This window comes from Rhipicephalus microplus, chromosome 5 (assembly GCF_043290135.1).
Source record: "Rhipicephalus microplus isolate Deutch F79 chromosome 5, USDA_Rmic, whole genome shotgun sequence".
NCBI lineage: Eukaryota > Metazoa > Arthropoda > Arachnida > Ixodida > Ixodidae > Rhipicephalus > Rhipicephalus microplus.
The window spans coordinates 27,007,501-27,020,887 of NC_134704.1; the positions used below are offsets into that span (position 1 = coordinate 27,007,501).

Consider the following 13,387-nt stretch of genomic DNA (forward strand, 5'->3'; position numbering starts at 1 on the left):
TTACTTTTCTACTTATTTTTTAATCTCTACTTTTCGGCATTAGTTTGTGCCCTTCAATAGGGGACTACGTTCTACGGAGCTTATACCAAGCAAAATCATTAAGGCTCCTTCTGATTATGCGAGCAGAGGTGAGCTCAAACAGTGGAATTGGTTGAAGAAGTCTAGTGTAGAGCTGCTGTACAAAAATGACATCTTCAAGAATATAGTCAAGGGTTCGGAAAAAACACATGTACCGGCAGCTTACACGAGGGAGAAATGAACAATAAGACTTAGTTTATTCAAATTTGACAACATGGAAAGGCAGGCGGCTTTGAAGCCTGCTATCCAACTTCCTAAAATAAAGACGAATTAATCAACAATAAAAGAAAGAAAATGAAGAGAAAGAACCAGAGCAAGGAGTATATGTGCATACGATCAATTTTTTTGTCACCTTCAATTAAAAACGCCAGCCCATTTCCCTGTTGATTCGTACGGGATTACGCTATATGGAAATGAACTTTCCAATCTTTGAACGAAATGAGGAGCTGTGCTTCTCAAGCTTCTCATTTGGGACAACACTTCAAGCAGCCAGTACAAAATCACTCTGCGACAAATTAAGACGGCTACTGCAAAGCACTAGCCGCTCCCAGGATGTGCAGAAGTTTAGGCGCAGCCTACTTGCCTCATATGTATGCCCCGTATGTTTCCATTGTTTCTCTATAACTTCGCGTCTTTCAAACGCGACCCTCTCTTTTAAGTCCTCTGGGGCATACTCGCCAATAAAGAGAGGACATTGTTATTTTATCTTCAGCACTAAAATCACACTTCGCCATGAAAGGTAAAACTCATGCTAGAACCACTCACGAGTGCCGCTATACGGGAGCTGAACTTACTGTGAACGAAAGGAGAATTATAGACCTTCTGCACAGGCATTGTTCGCAACGTAGCGGCTGACGTGAACTCCTTTTACGACATCGGTACTTGAATTCGTAACTTTGGTGGTGGTGACTCCGCTACATCAAAACCACGCTGGCGAAACCGGCGTGCGTGTTTCGGTCGCGCTCTTTCGTCTGCTGTTACCGATGTGCAGACAGAACCGGCGGGCATACCAAGTAAACGTGGACAGTTGGGGGGTAAAGCAATGTGCGTGGCGGCGATTGGTGTGTGGCGCTGAAGGGAAGTCCAATCAGGATGCCTTGGCGACGAATCTCTGGTGGCCAGAGAAGCGAGGTTCCGTTGTCGTGTCTCTCGCGTGTTCCGAACCTCGCGTGCGCCTGATATGACGAGCAGCACCTCCAAGAAGAAAAAGGGGTCGGCTTGAAGGAAACTTGGCTGCCGAGAGAAAGTGTGGGGCGGAGTTCTTGCGAACGTGCTCCGCTTTCCTGAGGGACTGCACTGTTGCCTTCGCGGTAGCCTCCGTTACCTTTTTTCCTCCGCGCGAACTGCATCGCCGTTTCGTGATCTTTCATACTTGTTCTTCTTTTTCGTTCGTTCTAGCCTTCCCGCCGGATCGCCGAAGATAATCTCTTACCCCCACCACAAGTCAGTCGTGGCTATGCCGTTTCCTTCCTCCAATCTTCTTCTCGCGTTCTTTTTTTTACTCTCCAGCATCTCTTTCATACATCGATCCACACGCGGTCTCGTCTACCCTCCCTCCAGCATCACTGTTCCCGCCTCCTCGCAGTCCGCAGCGCCCTCTGGCCCGCAAGCATTCGCGGGTGCGTGCCTGCGTGCGGCAAGATAGCGGTGGTTTTGATCGCGGCTGTCACGCTACATTGTGTTCTAACATTAGGCCGGACAGCCCAGAAGGGTCAAAGTGGCTCCGACGGTCTGTTATTCGGGGCGACTGAATAACACAGCCGGGCAATGAAAGAGCCGAAAAACCATTTAAAATTGGAATAAAGGTGGGCACTATTTTCTCGTCGCGGAGTATTCCGTGGGCGAGAGGGTCTTGGCGACCACCCTTCTCCGGCGGCGCATGCGCTCAGCGGTGGCGCTTCGGATGCAATGAGCGGAGAGATCCCGGTGCTCCGAGGAGGCGAGCGGGAAAGCATGCTTCGCGCTCGGGCTGGCAATGGTGGTCGGGTCCGGACTCAGTGCTGCCGCATTCCGCTGAGAGAGCAGTAGCCGGTGAGGAGCACCGCAGACCTGTCCTCTCCTCCGAGGTCGGGACTCGTGGACGTAGGAGACAGTTCTTCGTCGTACCGCGTCATGAACGTCGCGTCGTCTGCTGGCACCACACATCGCACTCGCGCTTCGTCCATGCCGACGATCTCGCACTGAAGACGAGCAGCGTGCGCCAGTCGAACACTTCGCATGTGCCTGTCGTTGCGCTCGTAGTTTGACAACAGTTTTACACGCGGTGCTTTTCTGTTTTTCTTTCATTCTTTTTCGCGTCTCTTGTGGCGCGTAACATCCACTGAGCTTCCACGCTGCTGACTGACATAACTGACGTGACAACCATGTTTCGAAGCGGGGAGCACCTGTCCAGCGCGTTCTTCAGACTCGGCGCTACAATCCTGACTCTTCTACTGGGCGCTACACGCTGTAAGTCCACGCACGATACGGCATTCACACACCGCGTTTAGTTAGTTTTCGTTCACGCATTGCCACTTTTCAGATCTATCTCGTCTATTCGCCGATATGAGGGCTTAATTCTGCGCGAAGAGTACCACGTGAAACGTGTCTCATTCATACTCGGCCAGCATTCGAGTACTCACGCATTGCGCTCTGTCTACCGACTGTTGTAAACTTTCTGAATGATTGGAAGTGCCGCAGCCGGCACGTGCTATTCCATGCGTCAAGTCAGTCGTTTCACGTGTACCTTTCTCGCCGCTACGCTTCCACTGAAACGATGGCACCACATCCCGCATTATGTCGACTCCCATATTTTTTTATTTATATGATCACCACTTCTGTACAGATGCTTTCCCTCCAACAAGTGAGAGCGAGCTTAACATTCCGTTTAACCTTCTCTGAAACTTATCGTATCGTGAATGCCACTACCACCATACATTTCAGTTCGGAGGATTACGTATCAAGTTTTGCTGGTTTGAACTCGGGCTCTTCCTCGGTGCTGTCACTCTCCGCGATAGTCGTGTGATTGTGGTTAAAGTGTACTAGAATAAGTGTTCTAGTACACTCTATTATGGTGCTTGAATTCCGACCCGAAAGTCGCAAAATCTAGCCCCAGCCACGACGGCCACATTTGGATTGAAGCAGAACGGTAGAGGTCCGTGTGCTTAGATTTAGGCGGACATTAAGGCACCCCAGGCGTATCTAAATTTTCGGTACCCTCCTCTGCGGTGTCTCTAATAATCATATCGATGATATCATGGAGTTGGGGCGTAAAACTTCAACAATAAATATATTGGCTTTTACGTGTGCCTTATCAACCAAGAATCAAATGAATACTACCATGGTCATGCATTTCAGGCGCATAGCGTGCATGACTTTTACTGGTTCATGCTCATGCACTTGCTGCTTACCGTCACACCACCCTATTGCACTAACTTCAGCGCACAGTGCAGGGACGACGCATGTAATCCATACGTTTCTGAGGCTACACTGCAGCTTTGTGCAGCTCGTACGACAGTACTCAAAATTAAGGGCAAGGAAACCCAGGGATGAGAAGAAAACACACAAGGTAGGCCGTTCTTGTCCATGTGTTTTTTGCGCAAAATTTTGTTTTTACTGTCTCACCAACAACGCCGTTTTCTTTCTCTCGTACGACAAGTTTAGTGCTAAAGGTTATTTTGTTCGCGTGAGCTTCGAAACGCAGACAATATGCCTTGACAGCCGCGCTGTTGTGAGCCTGGTACACTAACTGTTTTCCGTGAAACATCGGGTCTGACGTTAGCTGGAAAAATAAAATAAAATAAACTTGCTCGCAAGTGGACACTTTACGCAGTTTCTATATGCTAGCGAAAAGCGACCATTCGCTGTCGCTGAACACTGGTGAACAAAAAAAAATAGTGGGTTTGTTCTACCTCCTTGTCTGATTTGGAGAAGACCCTGGCAAAATAGAGGAATGTTTTCACAGCTCGCGGAGCATCACGTGGACGCGCGAACCTCAGAGAAGCTAAGTAGTGGTTCCACGGTAATTGAGTTTTCCAGGGTACTGCGCCGAAAGGCGTTGCGAGAACACTGCCTGTTTTGCATACTGGAAAGGATCGCCGCTGGAATGCTTGAATGCCCGACCCTGCTGGCGTTCAGGGGGGAGAACTATTTCCTTAAGTCGCGCGGGAACAAGTTGAAAGCTCCAAATACAACAAGACTAAAGCAGCGAAAGGCATTTTACGCTTGCGCGGCTTAAGTGCACGACTTTGTCCTCGTAAACTCCCGCTCATTCGTGAACTGTGAACACCGCACAGTCCAATTATTTTTGTCTTTTACTTGTTTCTAGCGAGTTCCTATGGAGGTTCATGAGTACGTGGTCCATCTAAGCCATCCAAAGGGAACTGAAATGTGTTTACGGCGTCATCGGAATCATCAGGCAGGCCATCGATGTGCACGGTGTAAACAACAGCGCGTAGTTTTGTGTATTTAATCGCTCGCAGGCTATCGTCAACTTAGGTTTTCTTAATCCAAAGCTTGCCGGATCCCAGTGTGATCGAACAGAGCAAGACCTCAGCCGGTAACTCCTTAATTTCTCCGAGAAAATAAACTAAAAATACAATGAAAAATTTGTAGTACGGTCGAGCTTTGCCTTCTAGAGTAGAACGTGATAGCTTAATCAGGCCTCGTCTTAACTGTTGGCTTGTCTTTTGTCATGCCTATATGCATGTCTGGCACCAAATATTGTGTTTCTCTCCTTTCAAATAACTTCAAGATGGCCATAAATTGAGATTGTGGACATGCTGTTATTCCAAAAAATGTTACCTCAAAATGTTGATTAGACGAGAAAGAATAACTAACACGCCATGTGTGTTTTCTTGATTCATTTGTGGGGTTTAACGTCCCAAAACCACTCTTTGATTATGAGAGACGCCGTAGTGGAGGGCTCCGGAAATTTTGACCATCTGGGGTTCTTTAACGTGCACCCAAATCTGAGTACACGGATGTGTGTTTTCTTTCATGCCCCGTTACTTTCGTGCTATATCATGTATTGAGGAAAATAAGTTGAAGCACGCACTTTATTATGGCGAAAAAAACACAATCAGTAGTAGTGTTGTGGTAAGGCGATTTATGCAGCTTAGTAATACAGTGACCTCCGGTATCCACTCACTAAAGCTTTCTTTACTCACAGTTTGCCATTAGCGTTAGCAATTCGCCTCCTCGTTAGTGCATTTCATTTCCCGCACGTCATCAGTGGTAATCTGTGCTAGAGGCAGGGCAAATGCAACAATTTAAACAGATATACACGCTTGCTTGAATACTCTAGCGTGCGTATGGATTCGATTATATGCCGGTCCGCAGGCACAGAATTGAAAGAAAACCAGAAATATATAAGCCACTGAGCCATTATGGCTTGATTTGACATCATGCTTGTAAACTCTAAAAGCCTGTGCCACATTCTTAATTTTTTTTTGTTTGTGGCCTTCTGAGATCTGAAGTGTTAGAAAAATACGCACGAAATGAAAACATATCTGACCAAAATAAAATTTCAGCGCTGAACGAGTTAAACCGATGCATCTGGTTGTCTGGATACTTTCGTGGCTATGTGCAACAAGTTAGGTTATAGAATGAAAGCTGGCGTTATTTATTCGAAACCACTATATTATTCTAGAGCGCGTCGTTGTAGGGGCCTTTAGTTGAATAGCTTAGACCACGTGAGGTTCTTTAATGTGTACTTACGTCTAAAAAGGGAGTTTTATTTGAAAAAAGTGTTTTTATGCAAGCTTGTTGCTTCGTTCTGAACTTGTAAATGTACTCCACTGTTAACACAACCCCCAGAAGCTGTTGAAAGGAAGGACTAGGGGTGCTCTGTAACTTGTCAATGGCTGGTTTTTATTTGTTAGATGTAATTTTACCGAAAACCAACAAAGAGGCAATCAATTCGAAGGAACGTATCAAAGACGTTTTAGGGGCGAAGCTCCTTAGGATGTGGGTCTGTCCATCCTCGGTTGGTGTATGTAGCCATCAGTGGCGCATACCCGTTCTAGAGTGAGTAGGTGCCACAGGGGATGCGAGGTGGGAGATGGCGGTACTTGGAGTGTTATTATATGCACGCATGCATGGATGGACGGACAGACAGATTAGAAGACGTACGGACGAATGGATGGACACGCGGAGCAGATATATGCCACAGTGGATGCGAGATGGCGGTACTTGGAGTGTTCACCAGATGGACGCCCGGACGGACGGACACACATACTAGAAGGTAAACAGACAGATGCACGGACGCGCGGACGGATGGACGCACGAACGAATGGACAGACGGACGCAAGGACAGACGGACGGATGGTCGCGCGGACGGACGGAAGCAAGAACGAATGGACGGACGGAAGCATGGACGCTTCGTCCCACTTATCATCATTCACTGCGTGGATATGCTGTGATTTTTTTGTGGTATTTCAACTCAGCTGCAGTAATCATCGAATAAATGTGAAGAAGTTAATGTGCACGAAAAGACAAGACAACGAGTGGTGGCACTGGCTACCATTGCCTGCTTGACGTGCACACATAGCCATAAGGTGCTCGGGAGGACGACTGCATGCCGATGTAGCTTAGTTATGGTAGATCTTGTTCGTGTTTGTTGCCGGTGTGTGTGCGTGCGGAAATGAGTTTATCGTGTGTTCGCGCTCTAATTACATTTTAAAAAACGGTAGAGCCTCGGCCACGTTATACGAACGTGGTGGGTTTGGTTCCTATATACTGGTGGCAAGCTGTCTTTTTGTACGCTTATTTTCGTCGCAAATGTATTGAAATTACGGCAAAACAGTTCCGATTGCCACAAACAACTCGCCCTGTACATTACTCGCTTCGTTGTCCGTTGGTTCTCATTGAGGATCTGCCCTTATAGAAGAGCCTACAAACCTTATGCATGAAGGTGGTTACAAAAAATAAAACCCTTGGTAGCCCGCGCTATATATCCTGTCGCATCCCTGCTTCTCTCTCGCCTTTCGGTGATGTGGTAGCTCGTACATTTACAAGCTTTTTTTTTTCTCTTCTCTAGTCACTCAGTGTAGGGTAGTCAACCGAATGTCTTTATAGTTAACTTCCCTACCTTCTCCACTTTGTCTGCTTCCTTCCTCCTTCATTATGAATTAATCGAATTGCGGCCGCTGTCGCTGGCCGTGGAACCCGCCTCGTCGACAACACAGCACTACACCTTAAATCCTACGCTGCTACGATGGGTGGCTTTCATTATACATAAGGACCGCAAAACTGTTACACTGGCTTTCGACTAGTAAGAAGGCGCTTTCAACAGGTGGACCGACCATGAGTGCGAAGATAACTAGGAATAAGCTTAAAAACAGTACCAACGTTCACATAACCACTCTCTTTTGCCTCCGTTCTCCTGCTTTTGATATGCTGCTTAACTATAGCTTCCACAAAAAGTCACAACTTTGCCACAAAGGCGAAGCAATGAACGCGATAGCAACAAATTGGAAGGTCACGCGCAGAACGGCAAGCAGATCGAAACATGTCCCGTGTTTTTAACGCAAGAATAACGCAAGAAACGTACTCACAGATACCGATGACCGCTAATAAGCGTCTAAATTGTTACTTCGCTGTGTCCGAAAAGCGCGCTCATTTTGAAAACGCAGATTGTGTATGATTTTCATTACCTTTGTGCACCCGGTAACTACAACAGAATCGTTGCGGTGAAATTTTAAGGACAGCCAAGAAATTGTTTTTCTTTCTTGCGTTTTCATATATATAGATACGTATACATATACGGTGCACAACAACGACGCCCACGTCGACACCGGCGGCGAAATCCAGCCGAGAATGTCCAAATAAAAATAGGATTCTGAACCTATTATTACACATGTATGGGCAGGCAGTTTCTTTTTTTTCATAATTGCATTAACAGCATAGTAATGGCGATGAAACCAGGGGCCGACACATTACTTGTAACAAACGTTAGCTGGAAGTCATGCTTAGTTCTCCCTTATCCCTTGTTGTTGTAGTGTTTCTCCGACGTAGCTTATGTATTCGAGAAATACCAACTATCCCGGTTACACGCCTGTATCGCAATACGCTTGATATTACTGCTGATAATGAAAAACAATTCCGCGCAGTAAACGCTAAATCACGCGCATGTTACCGAAAACGATTTTCGTTAACTTCACCTAATTATGGTAGCTCATAAACATTTCTTTTTCTAATGACGTTTCTAAACATAGTATACATATGCAGAGGTCTCATTTCACCGTCACCAATTGCTCTAGACATGCATACGGGCCCGGGGATCGCAATGTGCACGCAAGCCCGCATTCATTAACCGGTGGAAGGCGGTTGCATCGTAATTTTGGTCCCTTACTGATGAAATTACTTGCGTCCCGCATCGGCAGGAAAAATTAACAAAAAATGAAAAAAAACGACGGCAACTTTTTTTGCAAATCTCAGCGCTCAAAAAGTCTACTGCAATGATTTGTTAATTAACAAATTTTCGTCATAGGAGCGAGGTATGTGTGAAAACATAGGCTAAGGCTTAGCGTAAGCTAAGGTTTCTGGTTACCAGTCTGAACAGCTTCCTTCTTTCCATCCCTTTTCTCTTTCTTGTCTTTCTCTTCCACTTTCCCGTTTTCCCAGCGTAGGGTAGCCAACCGGCGAAGCTACTCCGGGTGATTTTACATTGACGATAAGGTGACGTTGGGGTCTAGTTGGTACGTCTTCACGCTTCTGATGCGCTTCAGAGTAAGGGGAAAAAAACAGAGATGACACTGAGCCATTCGCATCAGCCTGCGTTGTCTCTCGTTTTGTTTTCTATTTTGCAGCGCATCATAAGCATGTTGACCATTGCCCTTCTCTACGTGGTCTGCGTTTGTGCAACTATGTGACCCAGTAATTATATTAAGGCATCCCTACATAGAGAATAGCTTTCGAATATAGGCCTAAGTGAACTTGCAGCTGCGAATGCAATGAACGTACTCTAGGGAGATCACTGTCTGTCAGAGTGTACGCATTAAAAAAGTATGTAATTTGAACGACAAAGCAAAAGGCACCCCTGGCTGTACAAGGAATCGCTGCTATTTGCAGCGGAAAAAAGACAGAAACTCTGTGGTTCGTATAATTCCCAATATATGGGGACGGGGAGAAGGAGTAAAAAGAGGAAAGCAGAAAATAACAAGCAGGAATGTCAACCAGACGCGCGGCCGGTTCACTACCCTACTAGAGAATAGGGGGGGGGGGAGGAATTAGAGAAATAACCTACTAGAGGATAGGGGGGGGAGAAATCAGAGAAATCAAAGCATTAAAGAAGACGGAAGGAGACGCTATGAAGGTGGGAAACATGGCCAAGGCAATTTTACACCTACAAGTCATCGTTTAGCCAAGACAATTTTAAAAGACAGTTGACGTCCAGATAGGTGCTCGTTCAAGAACCCCAGGTGGTGCAAACTTCCAGAGCCCTCCACTTGCAGCATCTCTCGTAATCATATCGTGGTTTTGGGATGGTTACACTCCAGATAATAACATTTTCTATCGCTATCTTTTCGTCTGAAAGAGATCGCATTTGTGTCGTGAACGCACGTGCGCTTGATGTTCTGTGCGTTCGCAGAAAGACGGACGCCTGGTCTCGTGACGTAAACGACGCGGCAAAAATATCGGTTAAAGAAAGCTAAAGAAAATAGCACAAAGTTGTCTGACGCATGGCCAACTTTTAAGAGTATCATGAGTTGTTGGCGATCCTTATCGTGCTTCATTACGAGACCGGATGCGTCAAGGTCGCGGGCTCGGTGCCACTCGGTCCACTTCCTGTTTGGCGTCGCAAGTCTTCAATTACGGCGTAGTTTTCTACGGAAGAATTGCGCCTATTTCGGTACCTCTACTTGTACGCTTTGTTTCATGCTGTAAGACGTTTCCTTTAACGTGAACTCTGGGTTATTATATGAGCAGTGGGTCAACGCAACACACGGGAGGCCCTCGATGGCTGTAATGACAGGCAATTACAACAAGTACAAAGTAAACACAATGAGGAGCTGACGAAAGCAGTCTGGATACGAAGGATTTCACTGCAAGGGAAGTTGGCTTTGTATGGTTGATGCAAAAGTGAACGAGAGAGAGAAAGAAGAAATATAGGAAAGGTAGGGATGTTGGACTGCGTTCAGTTTGCTACCCTACACATGGGAAGGGGAATGAAGGAATAAATGAGAAGAGAAAAAGGTACACACTGCATACCACACACACAGTCCAGGTTTATTGTATCGCATAAGGTGCCTCTGTTCACGAGGCATTACCCGCGAGGGAAATGTTTGGGTTTCTGGTTAGGGCAAACTTTGCTCCCTCGTAGGTGTGGCATTGTAAGCTTAACATCGATTCCGTGTCGTGAAGCATTAGTCGTATTACATTATGATGCTATCACTAAACCGAATAAGCTACAATTCGGCTAAAAGGCTTACCTTTTTGGAAGGTGCCCCCCTTTGTTGTTTCGAATGATGCTGTCCTTTGTTCCTTGAGCTCGAAAGTTCGCACAGTGATCACAATGGTCTTTGCTCAGACTCATGAACAAGGTGGATTCATATGCGCTTGTATGCACAGAGGACCACCACATCACCGAAACATTGGAACAATGAGGGCTGCATGTGGCGTATGCAAGGAGGGCTCGCTCTGTTGTTTTGCATGGAGAACTATCAGGGCGCACTATGTATATTTACGGAATGTTGATAAGAACAAAAGATTTTCGACTGCACTGAACTTGCACGTAAAGTGGAAGTAACTTCGCGCGCAGCAGGTGCTCTGGCGTAGCCGAGAAGTGAGAGTTCACACTTCGCCTCTGCGTACACATACAAACACACGCACGAACCTACATAAAGTATGGTTAAAGATTCCTCCCTTAAATAATTTGCTGGATGCGCCCCTGCATATATGCGCCCCTTTTTTCGTAGCATCGTTGCGTTGCTTTTGTCTCAAACTTAACACTGTGTGTGTGCGTGAGAGAGAGATGGGGGGGGGGGAAGCAGGGGTGTTAACTAGACACCCACACAGTCAGAAGTAGTTCCTTACATTTTCACGGATATGGCGAGACATAGGCAACAGGGCAATGAAAAAAAAAGTTTCGTGGATCTAAGGCCCCTTGTTTAATTCAGTAGGGCTGGAGTTCTTTCGCTTGCATAATGTTACAGTATGTGCCACTCTATTGCGACGCTCTCACATTTTTTTTTTTTTTGTAGCGTGGTCACCGAGGCTGATATTAAGGCGGCGGCGGCCTCGACCTCGTCAGAAAAGAAATTTTCGATACGCTGCATTAGGAAACGCGCGATATGAAATGCATAGCAGTAGGATCGGTAAAGTCAACTTTGATTGGATTTCCTCCGTGGAAGTGAAAGTTAAGAAAAGCAGATTATGAAAGACGCAGGCGTGTAATGGCTGATGGGAAAGAAAGTGTAGTTAATAAATGAAGCACTGCCACAAAGGAAACAAAAAAAATGAAACTGTGTTAAAAGAAATTGAAAATGAAGTCGCGTGGTAATGAGCGGCTGCAGTCTACAAAGCTTCGGCCAGCAAGACGAAAACATAACGTAAAGAACGAAGGTAACCAATAAGAAAGCAGGATACTTGCAGAAAAACCACTATAGGGAAAGCAATGGTGCATTCTATGTCAGGAATCATATCATACTAGCCAATGCAGTTACAGCTAAAAGAATATCATTCGAACGAAAGAGAGAGATATAAAGATGCAAGGAAAGGCAGAGAGGTTAACCAGACGCACATACGGTTTGCTACCCTGCACTGGGGAAGGAATAAAGGGGAGAAAAGAGGTTGCAGAGAGATGAGAAGGTACACACAATCACGAGCACACTCGGGGAGCACACACACTCTACAGGTGGTCGCTCAGGTTTGTTGACTTTAGGTAAAGTAGCAGTGCTTTAGTTGCTTTCTGCGCAGCTGAGGCAGATGCCCAAGGTCCTAGTATCGAACGAGTTCAGAAAACTTAAAGCAGTTGGTAGCTTGTTTAATGGTAATTTCTTCTCGCTCTGCTTGTCCATGTGAAGTCCATACTTTTTATTGCGATTGCCCATTTTTTTCCTACATCTGCAGGCAACTTGTTATAAGTTTAAGGTTGAAGGAAGCAGACTAAAATAGCAAAAGAAATTGACACAAAAAATAAAAGCAGGAAACGAAAGACAAAAAAAGCGATGCAAACGTAGGGTTGTAGGCGATACTTTCCTTCCTTCCATAACATGGAGGCGCCATAATGTTTAGCAACTGGCCAATGTCCTCATCTTTCCATCTGTTGATCCCCCTCCCTCTCATTACTTGTGTCAAATTTAATAAGTCGTCATGGGACTGCACAAGCCTTGCCACTCACGGTTATGGTGCAACCGCGCTGCTTGACACCGCTAAAACGATTCAACGCCTAATTGGTAACTTTAGGACAGTAATCTACGATTGCAAAACGCGCCGATATGCAGCACATCGCTTGGTATGCGCATCAAGCTTAGTGGTAAACGCAATTCAATGTGTTTGGTGAGGTGCGCTGGTGATCTACCAGCGTATTATTTTTCTCCGTCTACTGTAGGATAAACGTTAGGTAGATGTTAACCTCTCTTGTATACTTTTAGAATATTTTGCAGGCTGGAAGCGAAAGAAGAGTAGAACTCAAGGCAGTGACATTTTCCACAATGGTAGAAGCTGTGCTAACCTGGTCTAGTGCAAAATGAAATGCTTATATAATAATTAGCGAGTTAGGGTTAAAAGAATGGAATAATAAAAACAATGAAGTGAAAGCTCCACGCAGCCCGGGCCTATCAATCTCCGATATTATAATTAAAGTATCGACATTCACTCTTACGTTACGTAACGGTGACGGGTTTGGCTATGGCTCGTTATTACAGTGTAATTTCAACAGTATCTTTTTTTCAACTTGTAATGACAAAGTATGTGCGATCCTGGAACTTCTCATGCTCGATCGCCTGTGCCGTCTATAGCATAGCATACTGCTTGTTCCTCAATTAAAAGGATAGTGGAGGTCAGGAGTTACATGTATGAGCATGTAACATACTAATGCGAAAAAATTGTGCGTAATCGATACAAGAGGAAAAAAAAAAGAAGGGGCATCAAAAGCCATAACGCAGTTTTACAATAAAGCACCGCCATATTATGTGAAAGAAGCATAAAGATATGCTTTCGCACTTTCCACTATAGTTGAGCGACCCAGATTTTTTTTCCCCGCTTCTCGTAATCGTGCAGCCTCCCAAGAGCATCCCCCCAAAGTCGCATCGTGAGAGAAATCTAAACACTCTCGAAGGCGTCTCCTCAATAGCTGGAGTGAAGCTCGCAATCCGTGGCGCCAATC

At 45.7% G+C, this 13,387-nt stretch overlaps 1 protein-coding gene across 1 annotated transcript in view; it reads left to right on the top strand.

Annotated features, from left to right (window-relative positions):
* The first annotated feature begins 2,065 nt into the window (after positions 1 to 2,065).
* LOC142817697 (discoidin, CUB and LCCL domain-containing protein 2-like) overlaps positions 2,066 to 13,387 on the top strand; it is a 127,376-nt gene continuing 116,054 nt past the window's right edge. Inside the window, exon 1 of the mRNA XM_075895051.1 lies at positions 2,066 to 2,526. Within this exon, the coding sequence (XP_075751166.1) occupies positions 2,442 to 2,526 (85 nt within the window). The 5' untranslated portion in view covers positions 2,066 to 2,441. The remainder of the gene's footprint in view (positions 2,527 to 13,387) is intronic.